General features: G+C 50.5%; 1 protein-coding gene across 8 annotated transcripts in view; it reads right to left on the reverse strand.

Annotated features, from left to right (window-relative positions):
* SIPA1L3 (signal induced proliferation associated 1 like 3) overlaps positions 1 to 25570 on the reverse strand; it is a 223865-nt gene that overhangs the window by 49532 nt on the left and 148763 nt on the right. For all 8 annotated transcript variants that reach the window (XM_064381377.1, XM_012436359.3, XM_012436349.3 and 5 more), the window contains 4 exons: positions 22206 to 22457; positions 20636 to 20773; positions 9391 to 9518; positions 892 to 1010 (listed from right to left, as the gene is read on the reverse strand). In XM_064381377.1, the coding sequence (XP_064237447.1) occupies positions 892 to 1010; positions 9391 to 9518; positions 20636 to 20773; positions 22206 to 22457 (637 nt within the window). The remainder of the gene's footprint in view (positions 1 to 891; positions 1011 to 9390; positions 9519 to 20635; positions 20774 to 22205; positions 22458 to 25570) is intronic.

Consider the following 25570-nt stretch of genomic DNA (forward strand, 5'->3'; position numbering starts at 1 on the left):
AACTCCTGACTGCAGGTGATCCATCCGCCTTGGTCTCCCAAAGTGCTGGGATTACAGGCGTGAGCCACCGTGCCTGGCCCATGCTTTTTCTTATACAACAGATCTGTTTATCTGCTTACTGCTTGCTGCCCCCACTGGGAAGTTTCCTGAGGACAGGGCTGGTCTGTCTTCTTCATTACCATGGTCCCAATGTCTGGCATGTTGTAAGCACTTGTCAAACACCTGCTGAATGAATGGATGCCCCCACAAACGATCTCCTTCTCCAGGACACACAGGAATACATTTCACAACCTTCCTGGGTCACGCAAGACTACATTTCCCAGCCTCCCTTGCAGTTAGGTGTGGCCACGTGATAGAATGGAAGTGATTCATGCCATCTCCAGGCCTGGACTAAAAAACACCTCCCATGTTATCTTTTTTCCCACTCACTTCCACTGCTGGAAAGATGCAGGAACCCAACAGAGGACTTGGAAGCTCTGAGGGAAAGCAGAGCCAGGAGAGGGAGGGAGCCTGGGCTCTGAATCACCATGTGGATGGTGGGTAGATGTTCACTGAATACCTGCACTGTGCTGTTACAGGAAAGGGAAATTCACTTCCACTGTATGAGGACATTGAGATTCCGGGCTGTCTGTTACAGCAGCTGATTTACCCTGACTGATAGAACACTGAGGAAACTGCGGCTCGAGGAAGGAAAGGGATTTGCCCAAGATGACCTGGCTGATGAAGGCTAGAGCCAGAATGTGAACCTGGTTGGTTCCAACTCCAAACCAAGTATTCAACCCCTCTGGAGTGGAAGGTGGCAGAGATAGAGGATGTGCTCAAGTGTGAAGCTCAGAGGCCACAACCAGGCCAGCCTCTTCCCTGGTGGGGCAGGGCAGGGCCCAGACTCACTTTGGAATGCCTGTTGGGGGAGTCTTTGCCTGCTGCATCCTGCCTGGACGTGTGCTTGTTCCCGCTGCTTCCGGCTATGGCTGAGAGCCTGGCCTGGGCGGGCACATGCCACAAAGGCTCTGTAGGAAAACAGGAGACACACCAGTGGTTAGGAGTGACTCAGGCCAGGGCCTGAAGAATCCGGCCCCTCTGCCAGCCTGTCTGCTCACCCAGGGCATGACCCCATCAACTTATTTCTTGGAGTGTAACACTCAGTAACAGAGAATACATGCTCAGCACTTACTATGTGCCAGAACTGTTCTGAGACCCTCACTGAGGCTGTACAATAATCCCATTTCCCTCCCTTCCTGTCTTCCAGGCTAAAGTGCAACAGCATGACCATAGCTCACTGTGACCTCAAACTCCTGGGCTGAAGCCATCCTCCCACCTCAGACTCTGAAGTAGCTAGGAGTATAGGCGTGCATCACCATGCTTGGCTATTTTCCTTTTTTTTTTTTTTTTGAGGTCTTGCTATGGCATCCAGGGTGGTCTTGAACGCCTGGCCTCAAGTCATCCTCCTGCCTCAGCCTCCCAAAGTGCTGGATGACAGGCATGAGCCACCATGCCTGGCCTCCTTTAGCCATTTTTCTATGAGATCGACTGTCTTTTATCTTATTGGTTGGTAGAGTTCTTTACAAATGCAAGGTAGCAATTCTTTCTTGGTTATATTCATATAACTTTTTAAAAAACAAAAATAGAATCATAATAAAAATTGTCCTACAACTTGATTTTTCACTTTGTAGTGTATTTATACTTGCTTTTCTCTTTATATCTTCACAATACATCTTCACTTAATTGAATGTGATGTTACCTTTTTAAATAGCTACATAATAGGATTGCACCAAGTAAATGTGCATCAATGACCTGCCAGTTTCCTACTGATGGATATTTGTGGTTAGGTGAGTTTCTCTGGTAGTATGTTTTAATTCCGCCTTCCTTCCACATGAGACTTTCAGCACATGTGGAATTGTGTGTGGGGCAGAGAGTTCTACTGGTGGAATTGCTGGTTCAAAAGTGAAGCAGGTTTAAGGGCAGCGGCTGTTGTGGGTGTCAACTGGTCTAAACTCCCGAGACCAGTCAGTGTGTCTGAACCGAGTATCTTGTTGACCTTGAAAAATATTGGCCAGGCACGGTGGCTCATGCCTGTAATCCTAGCACTTTGGGAGGCCGAGATGGGCAGATCACATGGTCAGACGTTTGAGACCAGCCTGGCCAATATGGTGAAACCCCATCTCTACTGAAAATAGAAAAATTAGCCGGGTATGGTGGCACATGCCTATAGTCCCAGTCACTTAAGAGGTTGAGGCAGAGAATCCCTTGAGCCCGGAGGCAGAGGTTGCAGTAAGCTGAGATTTCACTACTGCACTCCAGCCTGGGCAACAAAGTGAGACTCTCTTTCAAAAAAAAAAAATTGACCAACCCCAATGGAGGGCACTTAGATAAGATCTATGGAAATCACAAGTGAACTAACTGAGGAGCTGAACGCAGGTGGTTTAACCCCAAAGCTGGCTTTTCATCACGATGGCATTCAAGATAATTATCACAATGATAATTCCTATTAAGCACGTGTTCTGTACCCAGTGCTGCTGTAGTGCTCTGCATACATCACCCTGCTGTATCCTCCCAGTACCACTGTGAAGTGGGTATCAGGGCCATCTCTAACAGACGTGGAACAAGACTCGGAGAGGTTAAGCAGCTGGTCCAAGGTCACACAGTGGGAAAGGCCCAGGCAGGACACAGGGCTCAGGCTGGCCTGGTTTAGTGCCTGTGCTCTCAGGCCCTGCCCCTCCCCGGGCTTCACCAATGATGGCAATGCCGGCAGTGGTGGAGAGTGAGTGCGTGAGAGATGGGAGGCCTTGTTCTCCTAATGATGGGTCGTGGGCTTGGCAAGCATGATCTCACTGGACCCCTCCAAACTGTCCTGGAAGGAGAGACACTTAGGATGTCCACTGGAGGGGAGGGACCTGAGGCTGAGAGGGAGAAGGTCACTGCTGAGGCCACGCGCCAAGCACACAGCCAACTCAGAACTGCCCACCAGGCCTGTGGGACCCTGAGATGGCAACCACAACATCACCACCTCTGGTGCAAGCCCAGGGAAGCCTGGGGCCCATGTTCCTGCTGGGGAGGGTGGCCTGGGTGACCGGGCAGGGCACTCAGGGCCACTGCAGAGAATGGTCTGGCTGGATGTGGTCTAGTCTCAGTTGAGGTTGTCACTGCCTGTGTGGTTTTCACTCGGGAACCCTGGATACAAAGCGGGGAGACTGGCCTCCTTGTCCACCTGCTTTGCCTCCATCAATGGTTTTCCTCTTTAGGGCATCCTTATACGCCCAGAAGGTGCTGGTTCTCCAGGAGGAAGGCAGTTACTCTGGGAAACCACATTTCTATAGAGCAAAGCCCATGGCAGTTACATCCAGCCTCAAAAACTGCCAACGACAGACAACTCCCACGCTCTGCCTCTGGGCTGACCTCTGCCTGACTTGAGACTGGAACTCGGCTGCCCTGTAGCACTTCCATTTGGGTATCTATCGGGTGCCTCCCACCAAACACAGCCAAGGCCAAGGCCAAGGCCAAGGGCTATACCTTCTCCCAAACCTGTATCTCCCAGGGTCTTCCTGCTCAGTTCATGGCTTCTCCTTTGAGCTGCTGAGGCCAAAACCCCTGTGGCATCCTTGACTTCTCTCATGCACACAACTAGGCATCATTAGGAAATTCGGTTAACGCTGTCTTTAAAATACTATATCCAGGCTGGGTGCAGTGGCTCACGCCTGTAATCCCAGCACTTTGGGAGGCTGAGGTGGGAGGATGACCTCAGCTCAGGAGTTCGAGACCAGCCTGACCAACATGGAGAAACCCCGTCTCTACTAAAAATACAAAATTAGCCAGGTGTGGTGGCACATGCCTGTAATCCCAGCTACTCGGGAGGCTGAGGGAGGAGAATTGCTTGAACCCAGGAGGTGGAGGCTGCAGTGAGCCGAGATCTTGTCATTGCACTCCAGCCTGGGCAACAAGAGCAAAACTCTGTCTCAAAAAAAGAAATAAAACAAAATAAAATACTATATCCATAACTGCACATCTCCCCCTTCTTCTGTTCCTACCTGGTCCTGCTCCCACCCCACCTAACGATAATCTGTAGCCAGGGGGGCCCTAGGAACACCCAAGTCAGATCCTGTCCCTCCTCTGTGCAGAAGACTGAGGCCTGTGGCTCCTGCCCCACTCTGAGTACAGGACAAAGGCCGCCCTGCGGCCCATGAGGCCCCACAAACTCTGTCCCTGTCCCCTCCCTGATGTCAATTCTCACCACATGGGCCTCCTCACCACCACCTCAGGGTCACCAACTAGCTGTTCTCTTTCCCTGGAATGTTTTCATCCCTGCTGACTTCTTTGAATTATTCCAGCCTCACTTGAAATGTGATTTGCTCAGAGATGGCCCCCAAACCCTGTCAATCTCTTTCTGCACACTTTGACAGTTTCCACTTTTTTCTTTTCTTTTTTTGAGACAGAGTCTTGCTTTGATGCCTAGGATATAGTGCAGTAGCACAATCTCGGCTCACTGCAACCTCTGCCTCCTGGGTTCAAGCAATTCTCTGCCTCAGCCTCCTGAGTAGCTGGGATTACAGGTGCCCGCCACCATGCCTGGCTAATTTTTGTATTTTTAGTAGAGACAGGGTTTCACCATGTTGGCCAGGATGGTCTTGAACTCCCGACTTCAAGTGACCTGCCTGCCTCAGCCTCCCAAAGTGCTGGGATTACAGATGTGAGCCACCGTGCTCGGCCTAGTTTCCACTTTATACTTAGCATTACTGGTTAATATTTTATCATGATTGTGCCCCTGTTATGGTCCAATTCTTCCCCAGGACTGCCAGCTCCAAGAAGGCAGAAAACGTGCCTGCCTGGCTCACCCTGTATCCCTGGCGACCAGCCTGGTGGCATCATCAGTTGAATGCATGCACAGGTAAAAGGCCAGCTTCCTGCCCATCCTGGCTGTTCCGAAGTTCTCCTGCCCTGGCTCTGCCCTCAGCTGGCCCTGATCCTGGCCTGGGCCCTCCCCTGGTTCTCTGGATCAGCCCTCAGTGACCTACTGGCCCTCCTACCCCAACCTCAACATGCCGGGCAGGGGACAGGGTGAGAGACTTGCTAAAACCCCAGCCAGGCACGGTCTCAGGGCAGCTGGTGACCCTGGAGGCACATTCCCAACCTGGGTGCTCTGAGGCCTGGGAAACCCATTCTAGGGGTGAGGGGTTGTGGGTCGAGCTTCTGGAAGGGTTCTGGGACATGCAGGCCTCCGTTCATCTCCCGTGATGCTGCTCGTCAGTAGTGACCTGGGACAAGTGACAACCTTTCTGTGCCTCATCGTCCTCCTCTCTAACTGAGGCAGTCGCAGTGCCCACTCTGTCGCATTCCTGAGATGACTCAACACGAAGGCATGTGTAGTGCTGCACACTTGACAATCTACTAAACTGTGCTGCTGTTACTAGGATGGTTCGCTCCATCGGGGCTGGGCAAACCCCTACATTTGCTGTGAAGCCTGATCCTTTCCATCTTTAGTGAAGGTTTTTTTTTTTTTGAGACAAGGTCTTGCTCTGTCGCCCAGGCTGCAGTGTAATGTTATGATCACGGCTCACTGCAGCCTCAAACTCTCGGGCTCAAGTGATCCTTCCACCTCAGCCTCTTGAGCAGCTGGGACCATAGGTACGCACTACCATGCCTAGCTATATTTTTAATTCTTTGTAGAGGCAGATGTTGTTGCCCAGGGTGGTTTTGAAGTCCTAGCCTCAAGGAATCCTCCCACCTCAGCCTCCCAAAGTGCTAGGATTATAGGTGTGAGCCACCATGCCTGGCCTTTTTTCTGGGTCCTGAATACATTCTAGAATTCATGATAATTTTTTTTTTTAAGATGGTGTGCCGCTCTGTCTCCCAGGTTGGAGTGCAATGGCACAATGTCAGCTCACTGCAACCTCCACCTCCCGGGTTCAAGCGATTCTCCTGCCTCAGCCTCCTGAGTAACTGGGATTACAGGCACCCACCACCACACCTGGTTAATTTTTGTATTTTTGGTAGAGATGGGATTTTATCATGTTGGTCAGGCTGGTCTTGAGCTCCTGGCCTCAAGTGATCCACCCGCCTCAACCTCCCAAAGTCCTGGGATTATAGGCATGAGTCACTGCACCCGGCCTCACAATGATTTCTAAACACAGATTCCCCTGATCTGTGCGTGTGTGTGTGTGGCAGCAGCAATTTAGGAGTCAACTATAACAACGTCCCAAGGAAGTGGGAGGGGAGCCAAGCTCCAGGAAGCAGAAGAGGGAAGGGAAGGGCAACAGTGAGTTTCTTATTTGGGGCCCATGGTGTATGTGGGAAACATTTTCTCCCCATTTTATACTTTCGTGTAATAAAATAGTCAAGCAACACTTCTCTCTTCTTCTGAATTTGGTGAAAAGGAAAAAAAGATATCCGAATCTGTCTTGGAGCAAAGATGACAGAGTTGCAGGCAGTGATAGGCATGATCAAGTATGCCGAAGACAGGAACAAACCATGGCAGGCCCTGGAGGCAGCAGAGAGACGGAGGCCCCCGAAGTCCCACCTGCTTCCCTGAAGTCGAACCACTGTCCCTGGTTTAAGAGAATCATGGGCTGAGAGGCTGAGGAATTCTCCAGGCCACGAATCTTGGGGCATGCAGCCTCTTCTGTACCCTAGAGTGCCTGGGGGAGCTGGTGTGCTGATGGGGTTACCTCTCCCAGCTGCCTGGAAATTCTCAAACACTCCCTAAGAGGACATCCTCTCCCACTCTGACGTCACTGCTTTCTTTCTTTTTCTTTTTTTTTTGAGACAGAATTTGGCTCTGTCATCCAGGCTGGTGTGCAGTGGCACGATCTTGGGTCACTGCAACCTCTGCCTCCAGGGTTCAAGCAATTCTCCTGCCTCAGCCTCCCAAGTAACTGGGATTACAGGCGCCCGACACCATACCCCGCTAATTTTTATATTTTTAGTAGAGATGGGGTTTCACCATGTTGGTCAGGCTGGTCTCGAGCTCCTGACCTTGTGATCTCCCTGCCTCGGCCTCCCCAAGTGCTGGGATTACAGGCGTGAGCCGCCGTGACCGGCTGACGTCACTGCTTTCTAACACTAGTCATTTGTTTGCTTCCTTCTGAATCCAACCTGCCCATTCATCTGCTGGTTCTCAGCCTTCAAAAGGGCTACAAGTTTGTTCTATAAAATTATGTTTAAAATATTTATCTGAGTTGTCCACGACATGATTAATAATGGGGAAGAAATATATGAGAAGATGCTCAATCTCAGCAGTCTTCAGAAAAATTCCAATTACAAACACAGTGTCGGCCAGGTGTGGTGGCTGGCACCTGTAATCCCAGCATTCTGGGAGGCTGAGTTAGGAGGATCACTTGAGCCCAGGAGTTCGAGACCAGCCTGGGCAACATGGTAAGACCTTGTATCTATAAAAAAATGTTTTTAGCCGGGCGCGGTGGCTCACGCCTATAATCCCAGCACTTTGGGAGGCCGAGGCGGGTGGATCACGAGGTCAAGAGATCGAGACCATCCTGGTTAACATGGTGAAACCCCGTCTCTACTAAAAAAATACAAAAATTAGCTGGGCATGGTGGCGCATGCCTGTAGTCCCAGCTACTCGGGAGGCTAAGGCAGGAGAATTGCTTGAACCCAGGAGGTGGAGGTTGTGGTGAGCCGAGATGGCGCTATTGCATTCCAGCCTGGGTAACAAGAGCAAAACTCCGTCTCCAAAAAAAAAAAAAAAAAAGTTTTTAAAAGTAATAAAATAAAAGCACAATGTGATACCACCACATGCACACCAGAATAAATGAAACACAGAGGATGGTGAGAGCATGGAGCAACTAGAACCCTCACGTTGCTGGTCAGACTATAAGATGCTTTGTCATATTGGGAAACAGTTTGGCCCCTTCCTATAAAGTTAAACATACTGGCCCGGTGCGGTGGCTCACACCTGTAATCTCAATCCTTTGGGAGGCCAAGGAGGGCAGATCACTTGAGTTCAGGAGTTCAAGACCAGCCTGGGCAACGTGTTGAAACTCCATCTCTACTAAAAATACAAAATTAGCTGGGCGTGGTGGCTCATGCCTGTGTTCCCAGCTACTTGGGAGGCTGAGGCAGGGGAGAATCGCTTGAGTCTGGGAGGTGGAGGTTGCAGTGAGCCGAGATCATGCCACTGCACTCCAGCCTGGGTGACAGAGCAAGACTCTGTCTCAAAAAATAGATAAAATAAAATAAAGTTAAACATATGACCTAGCAATTTCACTCCTAGGTGTATACCTTACAGAAATGTAAGCATATGCTCATCAAAAGACAAGCACAAGAATGTTCCTAGCAATACTGCTCTAAGCAGCCCAAAGTGCAACAACCCAAATGTCTATCAACACCAGGATGTGGCAATAAACTGTGGCTCATTCAGACAATGGGGGATATCACTCAGATACTGTGATGCCATGTACAATCATGTGGCTGGCTGTCATAAATGTAACGCTGAGTGACAGAAGCCAGACACACATACACAAAATAGACACAGTGTGATTCTGTATTCTATGAAATTCAAAATCTGGCAAAGCTCAGGCCATGAGGAGTAGGACAGGGTTCCTTTGGGGGTACTAACTGGGAGGGGAATGGGGACTTGGGGAGACTGGCCACGTTCTGTTTCCCTCCTGGGTGTGTCCACTCTGTGATAGGCTATCAGGTGTGTGCTCATGATGTGGGCCCTTTTCTTTTTTTTTTTGAGACGGAGTCTTGCTCTGTCGCCCAGGCTGGAGTGTAGTGGTGTAATCTTGGTTTACTGCAACCTCTACCTCCCAGGTTCAAGTAATTCTCCTGCCTCAGCCAACCAAGTAGCTGGGATTACAGGTGTGCACCACCATGCCTGGCTAATTTTTGTATTTTTAGTGGAGACGGGGTTTCACCATGTTGGCCAGGCTGGTCTCGAACTCCTGACCTCAGGTGATCTGCCCACCTTGGCCTCCCAAAGTTCTGGGATTACAGGTGTGAATCACCGTACCTGGTCAGGTGGGCTCTTAACACATGCTGTATGTCCATAAAAGTTGAAAACAACATAGAAGGGTTTATGTGATGAAAAGCCACAGGATGCAGTCAGTTCTGCTCCTGAGAGCACCACGTGCTTATTCCTTTTCAGCTACCTTCCCTGGTGGCTCCCAGCTCCGTGTCACACAGCTGCATGCCAGCTCCGGCCTTATCAGCAGGAGCAGACGCCACCTGCCGATGTCCTGTCTGGATGGATAAGGATCTCGCTCGTGGGTTCCGCAGCTCTCCTGGGTGCCCTCTCTAGTCTTACATGTCACGCTTACAGTTTTCTTTTGTGTTTTATCCATCACTGATAGGAGGTGGAGTGTTGCCTGTCAAGCTCTAAGTAAGAGGTCCTGAGGAGTGAGGCAGGTGGGTGGGCACAGCGGCTGCTGGGGGCCCTACCTGGCTTCTGGCGTTCCATTGTGCTCTCCTGGCTGGTCAGGCCTCCGGAAGAAGAGTCACCGCTGGACGTCCCATCGTGGCTGAAGTGGGGATCAAGAGATAGCAGGGGGTGTGGGGCGGCCGCGTACCTGCAGGGGACGAGAGGAGACCCGCCCAGGGTGAAAGACTGGCCCGTGTCAAAAACCACCCCATCCTGAGCCTTGCTCACCGTGGGTTTTAGACACATGGGAGGCTCCGCCGTGGATCAGAGAGAGAAAGCTGCTGGCAAGGCTGGATGAGTAAGCCTGGAAACGTGCTATGAGCTGCGGGTCTGGGATGACAGTCTCGCCTGGGACGCCTGCCAGGGAGCTGGTGGCGGCAGGGAGCACAGGGCAAGGAGGGTTCCTCAGGGAAGGAGGGCGCACAGTCTGCTTGGGCAGACAGCCCTACCCCTGGGCTCCTCCAGGGTCCTGTTTTCTGGCTGTGACACTGGATGAATGCCCCCAGCAGCTACTGCCCCAGGCCTATCCTGGGCTGCCTTTTGGTGCAGCAAGCCCTGAGGTGGTCAACTGGGCTTCAAACCTCACCATGGCCTCTTGCCTAGACAGATGCAGTCACTTCCTACCCCTGAGCCTCAGTTTCCCTAGCTGTCAAGAGGCGAACACAGTAGGCCCTTCTTCTTAGGACTGAAGGATGCCCCGTCATGCCCAGTGTTTACTCGGGGCTGGTTCCCAACACATGGTGACTTGGGACATCTGGCTGATGGGCTGGAACTCTGCATGTCCCCCTTTGCAGCTGGAGCAGGGGACCACAGGGAAGAAACTGTGGTGCAGAAGCTTGGCTCAGTGCAGCCTGGACCTCCCTGGCTCAAGTAATCCTCCCACCTCAGCCTACCGAGTACCTGGGACTACAGGCACATGCCATCATGCCTGGCTGATTTTACTTTTTGTAGAGATGGGGTCTCCCTACATTGCCCAGGCCGGTCTCGAACTCCAGGGCTCAAGCAATCCTCCCACCCTGGCCTCCTAAAGTGCTGGGATTACAGGCTTGAACCACGCACCCGGCCTGAGCTGCAGTTATTCCATCCGAAAAATGATGTAACATTTTCTACCTCATAGGGTTGTGGAGTGGACGGAATAAAGTTATCCCCTAGACAGAGGTCATCCTGGAGGCCAGTTCCACACATCTGCAGGCAAGGCCAGGATTTAAGGGAGGTGGCGGGAGAAGGCTCTCACTGTGCCCTCATGTCCCAGTGGCATTCTCTCTGTTTTCTGAGACAGGGTCTCACTCTGTCAACCAGGCTGCAGTGCAGTGGCACCGTCTCAGCTCACTGCAACCTCTGCCTCCCAGCTCAAGTGATCCTCCCACCTCAGCCTCCTGAGTGGCTGAGACTACAGCTGCATGTTACCATGCCCGGCTAATTTTTAGTATTTTTTGGAGAGACGAGTTTCATCATGTTGCCCAGGCTGGTCTTGAATTCCTGGGCTCAAGTGATCCACCTAGTTCAGCTTCCCAAAGCACTGGGACTACAGACATAAGCCACCACGCCCAGCCCCAGTGGCTCTGTCTACACCACCTGAGAGGTGAATCTTGTGGACACTTCTAATGCCCAGTACTCCTTGGATCAGAGCTGGTTGTGGTAGAAAGTCTTCTCCCTGCCTGGGGTTGGTTCAGGGACAGGCCTGTGACACAATTTTGGTTGATGAGGCGTGAAGGGAGGTCAGAGTTATTTAGACTCCCACAAAACATTTTCAGCTCTCCACTTCCCACCAGGTGGCAGGACTCACTTCCAGGTCTCTTGATTGGCTGAATGGAGCCATGTGACCAGCGCTCGCAGCTGAGCTGTCAGGGAAGTGACTTGGAGATGCTGGCTGACTGGGCAGCCTGGGTCCTGAGAGGTCCCTGCCAATCAGCAGGGGAACAGCATAGGGGCTGAAAAATAAACGTCACTGATTTAAGCCAGGGAGACTTTCAGGTGTCTGTTACCCAGCATGGTCTCACTGAAATGGGGGAATTATGCCCAGAGTCTTCTGGGAAATCTTGCTCTGAAGAGGAATGACAAGAAAAGATGGTCTCTCTTTGTCCTCCAGATGCTGCTGGGTCTAGATTTAACATCACAAGCTGCTGCCGCCCTCTTGTTACCAGGCTACAGGTGAGGCCCACTCTGATGGTGGAAGAGAGGAGACAAAAGGAATCTGGCCCTTGATAATGTGGTCAAGACGTTGAATGCACCCTCCCTGGAACCTGCCCTGCTCCTGAGGTTCCTTTTCTGTGAGGTAACAAATTCCTACAATGTTTGAGCCAAATTTTGGTTACTTTGGCCAGAAGTACCTCACTGACACAGGCCCTGTGCTCTGGGGAAGTCACTGAGTCTCTATTAATAATGTTGATATTGGCCAGGCACAGTAGCTCACGCCTGTAATCCCAGCACTTTGGGAGGCCGAGGCAGGCAAATCACTAGAGCTCAGGAGTTCAAGACCAGGGTGGCCAACATGGCAAAACCCTGTCTCTACTAAAAATACAAACATTAGCTGGGTGTGGTGGTGGTGTGTGCCTGTGGTCCCAGCTACTCAGGAGGCTGAGACAGGAGAATCACTTGAACTCAGGTGGTGGAGGTTGCAGTAAGCAGAGACTGTGTGACTGCACTCCAGCCTGGGTAACAGAGCGAGACTCTATCTAAAAAAAAAAAAGTGTTGATACTGCAGTTCTCTGGGTGGCTCCTGGTACCTGTACTTTCCACTTGGGAGGATCTGGTAGCGGGAGGTAAGGTGATAAGCTGGGATCCCCCTACATGCCAAAGAGGAAGTAACTGACTTATCCAGGGTCACCCTGCCAGCTCAAAGCCGGGACTCTCTACAAAGACCTTGCTCTAACCCCCAGCTTCAACACCCTGAGCACAGTGAAGGGGTACTTCAAGGGGCACGGCACTCTCTGAAAACTCAACTCTACTCACTTGCCAGGAAAAAACACACCATCCTCCCTGCCCTCAACCGGACCTTGACCCTCTAAAACCTCCAGGAAAGGAAGACAGAGCCAAAACATAGGAAGTACGAAACATTAATTCTTAACTTTTCTCAATGTCTGAGGGCCCAGTTTCCAGCAATCAAAGGGATTTTACAAAGGCAACTTTGACTATAAGCAATCTTCACCTTACTAGCTGACTTCACACCTGGCTAGCTGCCTGGTAAAATGTGGCTCCATCATTGCTGGAGATCACAGTGTTGATGCACTTACTCAGTTTTCCCAAAAAGCCGCTGTGAAATCTTCAGCACTCAGAGAAAATGGCTAGATGAGCCCGGGGAGAGCGGAAAGTCTGAGTGGCAGACGCTGCAGGCTGCTCCCCATGACTAGCCTCCTTCCTCCTTGGTAACAGGATCCCAACTGTATCTGGGGCAGCAATGAGACCAGCTTGCCAGACTACATGTCCCAGGATCCCTTGCAGCTCTGGCCAATGAGATAAAACTGGAAGTGCCACACGTGACTTCCAGTCTCACAGCCTCCTCAGGAGTATGCTGCGGGTGCCTTTGCCTCACCGCCTCCTCAAGGCTGCAGCTTGAACAGCCACCTTGAACCAGGAGGCAAAAGGCCAAGGACAGCAATACATCAAGGAGGAGGAGGGGCCTGGTTTCCCGTCAATGTGGGGAAAGAAACGATCTTGTCAGAACCACTGTTTTCTATACTACGCAGCTAAACCTAATTGGATAGACCCTCTTTAGTTGGGTATATTTTGCCTTGTTTCATCTCTCAGCTACTGTCTCCAATCAGACAACCTGTACTTTACCCAACCATGTACTTCTCTTGCTAACAAGACTTTTTTTTTGAGATGGAGTCTTGCCCTATTGCTTAGGCTGGAGTGCAGAAGTGACGCAAACTTCCACTTCCAGGGTTCAAGTGATTCTCTTGCCTCAGCCTCCCAAGGGATGACAGGCACATGCCAAGATGCCAGGCTAATTTTTTTTTTTTTTTTTTTTTTTTGAGACCAAGTCTCACTCTATCACCCAGGCTGGAGTGCAATGGTGTGATCTCAGCTCACTGCAACCTCCACCTCCTGGATTCAAGTGATTCTCCTGCCTCAGCCTCCTGAGTAGCTGGGATTACAGGTGTGTGCCACCAAGCCCGGCTAATTTTTGTATTTTTAGTAGGTACAGGGATTCACCACATTGACCAGGCTGGTCTCGAACTCCTGACCTCAGGCAATCCACCCACCTCGGCCTCCCAAAGTGCTGGGATTACAGGCGTGAGCCACTGTGCCCCACCCAACTAACAAGACTTTTTATTATCCCAATGCAAACTGACCTATGTTGACCATTCACTGGGATGCTGAATATATCCCATTTGGGGCCATATCTATCACCGTCCAATTTTGGTCAAACTGATTAGAAATCGGGACATCCCGGGCCGGGCGCGGTGGCTCACGCCTGTAATCCCAGCACTTTGGGAGGCCGAGGCGGGTGGATCACGAGGTCAAGAGATCGAGACCATCCTGGTCAACATGGTGAAACCCTGTCTCTACTAATACAAAAAAATTAGCTGGGCATGGTGGCGCGTGCCTGTAATCCCAGCTACCCAGGAGGCTGAGGCAGGAGAATTGCCTGAACCCAGGAGGCGGAGGTTGCGGTGAGCCGAGATCGCGCCATTGCACTCCAGCCTGGGTAACAAGAGCGAAACTCCGTCTCAAAAAAAAAAAAAAAAAAAAAAAAGAAATCGGGACATCCCAGCCTCTCATCACACACAGCTCTGGAGAAACATCCTTGGCAGAAGAGAAGATCAAATTGCCGTCTTTAACCTCATCTGAGTAATTTTAAAGTAATTACCTCTTCTTGGAAGATGAAATCACTTCACAGATAAAGGGTTTGGGGCTTTGGGAGGAGCTGACTAGCTGTGGTTTCAGGTGTCTCTAGGCAGAAGCTGGAGGCACTGACTCTGGGGAGGCACCTTACAGGGAGCAGGGTCGGGCTACGAGACACTGGCTTGAGCTTCCCTCTTGGCCATGGAGGAAAGTACCAAGACAGACAGGACTGTGGGCAGGAGCCTCGCCTGGGTGGAGAGCTCCAGCCTGCTCTGTCAATATCCCACGCTGACCAGTGGGAAAAACAGACAGGTGAATGACAGGATGCCTCAGTAAAATGATAGATGACGTAGCTTTGTTGGCTGCCACCCCAGCAGCCATCACCTTCTCTATCCCTGCTTGGTGGAGCCCAGATTCCACTCTGGTAGCCAGCCCTCTGTCACATGGCTTGAGTAAATCCTGACAGTTAACAGGCACAGGGGTGCAATGTGACCCTGCCAGGGGCTGAGGGGTGCGCAAGTGATCTAGTTTCTTCCCTCTTCATTAACTGATTATTTTTGAGACAGTCTCACTCCGTCACCCAGGGTGGAGTGCAATGTAGCACACCTGGCTCACTGACACCTTGACTGCCTGGGGCCAAGCAAGCCTCCCACCTCAGCCTCCCAAAGTGCTGTGTCAGGGTCAGCCCTCTGGACCCATAGTCCTGGGTTCTCATCCTGGCTCTGTTACATCCTGGCAGAGTGACCTTAGCCAAGTGAATTCACCTCACTAAGCTGTAGTTTCCCCTCTGTAAAATGAGGGTCAATAAACTACCCACCTCAAGGAGTTGCTGGGAGGACTCACTGAGATCATGCATATAGACTGATGGAACCCAGAAACAGATCCACACAAGTATATCCAATGAATTCTGCACTCCCCCATTTTTGCCTTAAGGAACAAAAGCAGTACAGTGGAGTGGGGATAACCTTTTCAATAAATGGTGCTGCAGCAAATCAGACAACAGTAGGCAATAAAGCAACCTCCACGTAAACCTCTCACCTTATACGAGAATTAACTAAAACAAACAAAACTCAAAAGGGATCACGGACTTAAATGTAAAACAGTAAAACTTCCAAAAAAAAAAAACACAAGAAAATCTTCAGGACCCAGGACTAAGCAGAATTCTTAGACAACACCAAACACCTGATCCATAAAAATTTTTTTAAAAAAAGCTCCTTTGGGCCTTATCAAAATAAAAAAACTTAGGTCAGGTGTGGTGGCTCATCCCAGCACTTTGGGAGGCTGAGGCAGGAGGATCACTTTAGCCCAGGAATTTGAGACCAGCCTGGCCAACATGGTGAAACGCTGTCTCTACTAAAAATACAAAAATTAACTGGGTAGGTGTTGCATACCTGTGATCCCAACTTCTTGGGAGGCTGAAGCATGAGAATCGCTTGAACCTGGGAGGCGGAAGTTGCAGTGAGCCAAGATGGCACCACTGCACTCCAGCCTGGGCAACAGAGCAAGACTCCATCTCAAATAAATAAATAAAAAATAAAAAACTTTTGTTCTGTGAAAGACCCTGTAAAAAAGACAAAAAGACAAACTAAAGGCTGGGAGGAAATATTTGCAAACGGCATATCTGACAAAGGACTTGTACTTAGAATATCCAAAGAACTCTCAGACACTGAACAACATTGCATCCAATTAGAAGATGCGCAAAAGACACGCACAGGCACTTCACTGAGGAGGATATACGGTTGGCAAATAAGACACGAAAAAGTGTTCAACATCGTTAGCCATTAGCAACATGCAAATTAAAATCACAATGAGACATCACTGCACACCTATCAAAATAGCTAAAATGAAACACGGTGACAACGCCAAATGGTGATAAGGATGTGGAGACCCGGATCACTCACACTCTGCTGGTGGGAATGTAAAATGATACAGACACTCTGGAAAACAGTTTGGCAGTTCCTTTTAAAACTAAAAATGGATTTACCATACGGTAAGCAATTGTACTCCTGGGCATTTATCCCAGAGAAATGAAAACTTATTTTCATGCAGAAACCTGTATGCTTGAATGTACATGTTCACCGCATGAATATTTATAATAGCCAAAACTCGGAAACTACCCAAATTGTCTTTTTTTTTTTTAAGATAGTCTCGCTTTGTTGCCCGGCTGGAGTGCAATGGTATGATTTCAGTTTGCTGCAACCTCTGCCTCCCAGTTTCAAGCGATTTTCCTGCCTCAGCCTCCCGAGTAGCTGGGATTACAGGCATGTGCCACCATGCCTGGCTAATTTTTTGTATCTTTGGTAGAGACAGAGTTTTACCATGGTGGCCAGGCTGGCCTTGAACTCCTGATCTCGTGATCCACACGCTTTGGCCCAAATGTCTTTCTTTTTAATTTTTTTATTTTTTTTATTTTTATTTATTTATTATTTTTTTTAAAAAAAGATAGAGATTGGGTTTTACCATATTGGCCAGGCTGGTCTCAAACCTCTGACCTTGTGATCCGCTCACCTCGGCCTCCCAAAGTGCTGGGATTACAGGTGTAAGCCACCGTGCCCAGCCTAAATTTTTAAAAAATATATTTTTAACTTTTTAAAAAATTTTAGCTGAGTATGGTGGCTCACGCCGGTAATCCCAGCGTTTTGGGAGGCCAAGGGTGGGCGGATCACCTGAGGTCAGGAGTTCAAGACCAGCCTGGCCAAGATGGTGAAACCCTGTCTCTACCAAAAATACAAAAATTAGCTGGGCATGGTGGTGCATGCCTATAATCCTAGCTACTCGGGAGGCTGAGGCAGGAGAATCACTTGGACCTGGAGCAGAAATCATGCCACTGCACTCCAGCTGGGGCAACAGAGCAAGACTCCGTCTCAAAAAAGAAAGAAAAAATTATTTCAACCCAGGAGCATAGATTCAAAGTGTCCTGAATATGCCCTCCCTCAAATGTCTTTTCATGGGTGAGCAGTTAAACTGTGGTACATCCAAACCATGGAATAAACAGCTAATAAATGAGACTTGCAACAATGTGGATGAAACTTAAGGATATTCTGCTAAGTGAAAAAGACAACCTCTAAAGGATACATATGTCTGATTCCTTTTATCTAACATTCACGAAATAATAATTAAAGAGACAGGCTGGGTGCAGTGGCTCATGCCTGTAATGCCAGCACTTTGGGACGCCCAGGTGGGAGGATGGCTTGAGGCAAGGACTTCAAGACCAGTCTGGACAACACAGTGAGACCTTGTCTCTATGAAAGAAAAGAAAAATTGGCTGGGTGTGGTGGTGCATGCCTGTAGTCCTAGCTACTTGCAGGGCTGAGGTGGGAGGATTGCTTGAGTCCAGGAGAGGGAGGCTTCAGCGAGTTATGATCGTGCCATTGCACTCCAGCCTGGCTGACAGAGTGAGACTCTGTCTCCAAAAAAAAAGAGCCTCAGAATAGATGAATGGTGAATAGTTGCCAGGGTTAGGAATGGGGGGAGGAGATGGGTGTGGCTATGAAAGGGTAGCATGAGGCACCTCGTGATGGTTACACAAGACTCCACATGTGATAAAACTGCACAGAGCTACAGACACACACACAGAAATGAGTGCATGTATAACTGGTGAATTCTGAATAAGCCGTAGGCCTGTACCCACGTCAACCTCTTGCTCTGATACTGCGTCACAATCATACAAGACATTAACAACAGGGAAGGCTGCGTGAAGGGGTCACAAGTCCTCCCTGTATGTTTTTTTGACAACTTCCTGTGACTCAATAATTATTTCAAAATAAAAATTAAAAAAATAACAATAAAGGGAGATACCAAGACCGTAGGGGGAAAAAATAGCTCCCAAGAGCTTTTCGTAACACCACTGCCACCTCCTTTGTTACTGGTGAGCTGCTCTGACTGCCTTTTCTAACCTCAGCCCCTGCTGTCGCCTGGGTGCCCCCACACCCCATGTCCTCCAAATACCAGTTTCCTCTCTGATTCGCCTGCATTTCACAGTGTCCTGCTTGTTCACATCTGTGGCCTTTTCTCTGTCTGGAATGGCCTTTTCCCTCCTCTCTGCGGCAAACTCCTATTAGTCCCTTAAAGTTCTCTTCAGATATCACCTCCTCCAGGCAGCCAGCCTAGACCTCAAGGGCTGGGCTGTGTTCCCTCCTCCTCTGTTAGAGTGTTCATTAGAGCACTTTCCATCACAGTCAGCAAGGGCTGACTACAGAACCCCCGGTAAACAAGTATCTCAAATATTCCTCCTGGCACGCAGAAAGCTCTTGAGACCCTTTGCGGAATGAAAGCTGAATGGTGGCTACTGGAAAAAGAAATAGTGGGTATGTTTCCCCAATTTAACAAGAGGCCAAGAATCTGACAATGGATGAGTGTGGCGACTCTCAGAGCATGGTCCCTGGTGCAGCACCCCAAACCTACCAGGTCAGAAATTTGAGGCTCAGGCCCAGTATTTTAACAAGTCCTCCTCTGGGTGATTCCAATGCCTGCTAAAGATTGAGAACCACTGGTTTAGTGGCCTGATCCCTGGTCTTAAGACAGGTGGTTTTTTTTTTTTTTTTTGAGAGAGAGTCTCACTCTGTCACCCAGGCTGAAGTGCAGTGGCGCATTCTTGGCTTACTGCAACCTCCGCCTCCCAGGTTCAAGTGATTCTCCCATCTCAGCCTCCCAAGTAGCTGGGATTACAGGCCCATGCCACCACGCCCAGTTAATTTTTGTATTTTTAGTACAGACGGAGTTTCACCATGTTGGCCAGGATGGTCTTGATCTCTTGACCCTGTGATCCGCCCATCTCAGCCTCCTAAAGTTCTGGGATTACAAGCGTGAGCCACCACGCCCGGCCAGTGGCTTCATTTTAACAAACCTGCATACTTCATCCTTTCATCCAATATATACCAAAGATCAGCCACGTGTCAGACCCTGTGCTATGTGATAGGAGGTCTTGGAGAGCACGCTTACTCTCTCTCTGTGTCTCTCTCTTGCTCTCTCACAGGTGCACACACATGCACGTGTGCAAGCACACACACTTAGCTGGCTAATAAGGACGGCGAATGCTTAAGGCCATGGTCAGAAAATACACAGGGAACTGGGGGTCAGTGACTTGCCTCAAGAGGGAGGTCCAGGGAAGGGTTCTGGAGGGAGCACAGGAGCTCGAGTTGGTAGGATTGGGGGAGTGTAGGTGAGGAGTGTGAAGCATATCCAGGCCAAGGCAAGAATACAGTCAAGGGTCTGAAATACACACAGTCCCTCAAGGAAGCTGGGAGTGGCCTTGTGGCTGATGCGTGGCACTGTAGGAGGCTCACAAGGTACCAGGGGCCCTAGTGGCCACAGGGAGAGGGCCAAAGCTGTGCCGTAAGGGCTCTGGAGTGGTGACAGGGTTTGGAGCAGGGGACAGGAATGGTCAGATATAGAAAGATCTGGCAGGGTGCGCTGGCTCACACCTGTAATCCTAGCACTTTGGGAGGCTGAGGCAGGTGGATCACTTGAGGCCAGGAATTTGAGACCAGACTGGTCAACATGGTGAAACTCTGTCTCTACTAAAAATACAAAAATTAGCTGGGCATGGGGATGGGAGCCTGTAATCCCAGCTACTAGGCGGGCTAAGGCAGAAGAATCACTTGAACCCGGGAGGCAGGGTTGCAGTGAGCCGAGATCGCTCCACTGTACACCAGCCTGGGCGACAGAGTGGTCTTAAAAAAAAAAAAGGCATAGAAAGAGCCCTCTGGCTGCTGAGTGGAGAGGGGACCAGAGGAGGTAAGATGAAGGCTGGAAGCCCACTGTGGTGGCCTGGGCAAGATAGCAGGGAAAAGAGGAGGGGTGGGCGACAGAGATGCTCAGGAGGAGGATTGCAGGGAGGAGGAGGAAGGGGACATTCACAGGATGAGGCCCATGGCTCAGGCCCAAGGACTGGGATTGGTGTGGCTGCCCCTGAACCAGAAACCTGGAAGCAGAGGAAGAACAGAGGGCACCAGTGCTGAAGGCAGCTGGACAATCAGCTCAGCTGGAGCCAGAGCCTAAAGGGCCTTGAATGCCAAGTTTATCCTGAGGGCACTGGGGAGCCAAGGAGAGTTTGGGGAGATCTCTCAGGCTGCCAGGTTGCAGATGGACCCAAGGGGGCAGAAGGGAAGCCTGAAATATTTTGAAAACTGGGTAATGCTGGCAGCGTGGTTCGAGGGGCTTAGGGCTGGAGAGAGTTAGGTGCGTGGTCATGCTGGATGGTGGAAGCTCTCGCCTGAGCCATGACACAGTCGTCAAGAGAACAGCAATCAAAATTCTGCTGCAAGGAAAGCCAACGATGGGTCCTGCCCAGCCCAGCCCAGTTCAGCTCTAAAACATGAGACATAACCACCCCATGCCGCTCCTTTGAGGACCTTCGGGGATCCAGAAACCCCATAAAATGGCAAATAAAATTGTGGGGGTGCGCATTTCCTGGGGAAGAAGGAGCCACAGCTTTTATCAGATCCCTTAACATGAAAAGAATGGAGAGAGGCTGACCTTTCTGGGGATGGCTTGTATCTCACGTAGGTGGCCGAGCCGGGGGTGGAGAAGCTCCCAGAAGGCTGTCGGTAGGGAGGGACTCTGTCGGCCCCTGCTGGTGATACTGTGTAAGGGGTTTCTGGGAAGCTGACTGGCCTGGAAGGAGACGGGGGAGGAAGAAGTCAGGGGTGAGTGGGAGGGTACCCTTACCTTGGGAGGACAGATATATGGACAAAAAGACAGACCGTCCCCCGTCAAGCCACATCCCTTCTGCTATCCACCGCTTAGGATGAAGGGGAGGACGCTGAGCATAGGGCAACAGAAGCCGGGATGCCCCTGGGCCCCCTCTTCCTGGAGCCACCGCAGCCGCCCCAACCCACAGCTTCTGCAGTGTAACAGGGGCTGCCCAAGACGGTTCTAGCCTCCCCCGACCTGGGGATGAGACGTCCCTCTGCAAGTTGGATTCCTTCATTCTTTGGAAAATTTTCTTTTTATCTTTTAATATATAATATCTTCAAAAGAGTATCTGTAAGTTATATTTGTCATCATCATAAAACAAACTCCCTGAAGCTTCCACCCAACCCCAGGACTAGAATGGTGGTGATAACATCTATCCATGGGCTTCCCCATTTCCCATTTCCCTGCCTCCTCCAAAAAGAAATCATGGCCAGGCATGGTGGCTCACGCCTGTAATCCCAGCACTTTGGAAGGCCGAGGCGGGTGAATCATGAGGTCAGGAGTTCGAGACCAGCCTGGCCAACATGATTAAATCCCGTCTCTACTAAAAATACAAAAAAATTAGCCAGGCGTGGTGGCAGGCGCCTGTAGTCCCAGCTACTTGGGAGGCTGGGGCAGGAGAATTGTTTAAACTTGGGAGGCAGAGGTTGCAATGAGCCGAGACCGTGCCACAGCACTCCAGCCTCGGCAAGAGGGTGAGACTCTGTCTCAAAAAAGAATTCACTGTCCTAAATTTTGTGCTTATCAGTCTCTTCACCTAAAAAAAAAACAGTTTTAATTTTTTATCTTTTTCAGAGATGAGGTATTGCTCAGTCTGGAGTGCAGTAGTGCAATCACAGCTCACTGCAGCCCGGAACTCCTGGGCTCAAGCCATCCTCTCACTTCAGCCTCTTGGGCAGCTGGGACCACAGGCGTGCATCATGCCTGGCTAATTTGTAATAAATGTTTTTTACAGAGCCAGGGTTCTACTATGTTGCCCAAGCTGGTCTCTAACTCCTGACCTCAAGCAATGCTCCTGCCTTACCTCCCAAAATGTTGGGATTATAGGCGTGAGCCACTGTGTCCAGCCTAAAGAAGCAGTTTTAATTTAATTTAATCGTCTACTTAGTATAGTGGATTTCCAACTCAGATGCTGAGCTCCCCAGCATTGGGTCCTCAAACAAGAGCCCCACAGTGAAAGCTGAAGGGAAGGAGGGAGGGAGGAACAATGGAGACAGAAGCATAAGAAGGAAGGTGGAAAGCCTGAGGCGAGGAAGAGGATGGAGGAAAATAGTGTGGAGAGGGAGGGGCAGAGGACAGGTGTGGGCAGGTGGGGGTTGGGCAGTATTCGTCCCCCCCCACAAGTGCTTACCTCTTGCTGTGCAGTGGCTGGGACTCCCGGAAGGGGACCATGGGGGTCTGCTTCGGGGGTCGGCTCAGGGACTGGGCGTGGCCAGGGGTGGTGGGAGTGGTCCACTTGGAGGCTGGTAGAGAGTTATGGGATGCAGGCCCACTCCACTGCCAGGGAGCATTGCTGCGGTAGGGGGGCCGGCCCCCAGGAGTGATGCTTTCCTGCTCTGTCTTGGGCTCCGAGGTATTCATGTCATAGGTCTCTGGCCAACCCCTGGGGAGAAAAACTGCGTCACTCAGAAAGGCCCCAGCCTACCAGCACGTGGGCCTGCTGTCTAGGCTGGGTTTTCCTGGCCCAATATGAACCAGGATGACCTATTTTTTTTTTTTTTTTTTTTTTTGAGACAGAGTCTTGGTCTGTCACCCAGGCTGCAGTACAGTGGCATGATCTCGGCTCATTGCAACCTCTGCCTCCCGGGTTCAAGAATTCTCGTGCCTGAGCCTCCTGAATAAGCAGCACCACACCTGGCTAATTTTTGTATTTTTAGTAGAGAAGGCGTTTCACCACCTTGGCCAGGCTGGTCTTGAACTCCTGACCTCAGGTGATCCACCCATCTCAGTCTCCCAAAGTCCTGGGATAACAGGCGTGAGCCACTGTACCTGGCCAGGTATGGCCTATTTTAAAAGTTGAGTGAATACCCCTTAAAATGGTCTGAAACTTACCAGCTCAGAGTCTTCAATCAGGACAGGACCCAAGACAGGGGCTCTGACTGCCTGGCCCTTTCCACCTCTTCTCCTCTCCCCTCCTCCCACTCTCTCTGTTCCCTCCCCTCACTTCTACCTGACCCAGGCCACACGTCTGCCAGTGTCCTCCATGGACCTGCCTGGCCCCCCTTAGCGGTACTCGGGGCCAGAAAAGCAGATGTCCTCAGAATCAAAGGACAGTATCTGCCTTGTTCCAAAGACTCTTAAAGGCAGCTGGAAGAGGAGCAGGTGACCTACTTTGCAGGGTGGTTTAAAAAAAACAAAAAAGCCATGAAATCCACAACCTTGAAATAGATGCAGAGAGGCCTGTGACTCCCTCTAGACCAGGCTGGCACCTGCACCGGGGTACTCCTGGCTTGAGGTGGGGAGATCTGCCAGCGGGGCTGGCATTCTCCACTGCCACTGCAGTGCCGCATGGGAGGGGCCCCAAGCCCGAGGATGAGGCCGGGGCAGTGCTCGGAAAATCCACCTCCCGACAGCTGTGAGAGCTGAGCTCAGAGGAGCCTTCAGCCTGGAAGCTCCCATGCCCCCATCAGGCTGATCCTCTGAGGGTCTCCTGAGTTTCCTGGAGCCACCCGGTTCAAGGCCACCCAGCAAAAGATCTGGTGGATATGGTGGTTCAGAGGCTGCTATGGTCTGGATGCGGGTTCCCCCAGAAGTCATGTGTTGGAAACTTAACCCTCAATGCCACTGTTGGGAGGTGGAGCCTAGTGGGAGGAGCTCAGGGCCCAGCCCTCATGAATGGATGAATGCTGCTATAAAAAGGGCTTGCGGGAGTGGGTTCTCTGCTCTTCTGCTGTGTGTGGACATGGTGTTCCTCTCCTCCAGAGGTCACAGTGTTCAAGGCACCATCTTGGAAGCAGAAAGACCAGCCCTATCCTGCCAGTGACTAGATCTTGAACTTGCAGCCCCCAGAACTGTGAGAAATGTATTTCTGTTCTTGTAAGTTATTCCATCTCGTAGTCTGTTATCACAGCACAAAACAGACTAAGGCAGAGGTGGACGTGCTCTGGCACCCAGGGCCTAACACACCACCCCTCAATAGCACTATGGCTGGAGCCAACACGCGGCAGTGTCTTCTGGCTGTCTCTTTGGATTGGCAGCTGCCAATATCTTACCAGGCACCAGGTGAGGAACAATAATATGAATGTCTAACACAGACTGCAGACATGCCGGGCCCAGGCAGAGGTGGGAACAGGTACCATCGCTGTCCCCAGGCAGGGCACACCTGCCATTCCTGCCTGCCTGGTGTCTCTCCCCACACCCCCTCTCCTGATAACAGGTCTTTGTTAATAAGGGCTCTGGGTGGGGCTGATTCCACTTATTGGCTCTAGGTATGAGTATGTGACCCAGGACCGACCAATTAGAGGCTTTCTCCAAGCCCCCACCCCGACACAATGACTAGCACAGAACTGTCATGTGCTCTAAGCACGGCTAACAACAGATAATGAGCATTAATTCTGAAACTGTTTTTGTTTGTTTTTTTGAGATGGAGTCTTGCCCTGTTGCTCAGGCTGGAGTGCAATGGTGAGATCTCGGCTCACTGCAACCTCTACCTCCCAGGTTCAAGTGATTCTCGTGTCTTAGGCTCCCGAGTAGCTAGGACTACAGGGGTGCCCCACCACACCCAGCTACTTTTTGTATTTTTCATAGAGATGGCATTTCACCATGTTGCCCAGGCTGGTCTTGAACTCCTACTGACCTCAAGTGATCCACCCTCCTTGGCCTCCCAAAGTGCTGGGATTACAGGCGTGAGCCACCGCACCCAGCCCCCCCCTTTTTTTTTGAGACAGAGTCTTGTTCTGTCACCCAGGCTGGAGTGCAGTGGCTCGTTCTCTAGGTTTGAGCGATCCTCCTGCCTCAGCCTCCTGAGTAGCTGGAATTACAGGCATGTACCACCATGCCTGGCTAATTTTTGTATTTTTAGTAGAGACAGGGTTTCACCACGTTAGCCATGCTGGTCTCAGGTGATCAGCCCACTCCTGACCTCAGGTGATCAGCCCATTCCTGACCTCAGTGATCAGTCCACTTTGGCCTCTCAAAGTGCTAGGATTATAGGCGTGAGCCACCATGCCCTATTCTGGAACTGTTTTTGAAAACCATTAGGGAAAAAAATCTATTTCCACTGGGACTGCTGGGCTGAGGGGACTTAAGTTCAGAGCTGTGGGAGTGGGGGTAGAAGACTGCCTGAGAATGACAGTAAGCATGGAGGTAAAGAGGGGACAGAGGCTCCTGGTGAGGGTGTCTGAGTCCTTGGATATGGCTGTGCCTAAATGCTGTCCCATCTCCTAGTCTTGTTGGGTATGTGAGCCAGTGAAGACTCTCTTTTGCTGCAACATGTTTATGTTTCAGCCTGTTCTGTTGCTGGTACCCAGAGTCTTGATCAGTACATCACCTTTTAGAGATAAATAAACTGAGGCACAGAGAAGTTAAATAACCCGTCCAAGGTCAAACAGCCAGTAAGAAGTAGAAGTTGGATTTAAATATTTAGTACATTGACTCCAAAGCCCACAACTTTAACCTAACCACCAGGACAATGGCCCCACCATACAGTGGTCTGGGAGCCAGTGGGTAGACTTCTTAGGTCCTTGACTTTTCCTTTAGCTATTTAAAAAAAAAAAA

This window comes from Aotus nancymaae, unplaced genomic scaffold, assembly GCF_030222135.1.
Source record: "Aotus nancymaae isolate 86718 unplaced genomic scaffold, 86718_ANA_hifiasm-v0.15.2.pri h1tg000028l, whole genome shotgun sequence".
NCBI classification, from domain to species: Eukaryota; Metazoa; Chordata; class Mammalia; order Primates; family Aotidae; genus Aotus; species Aotus nancymaae.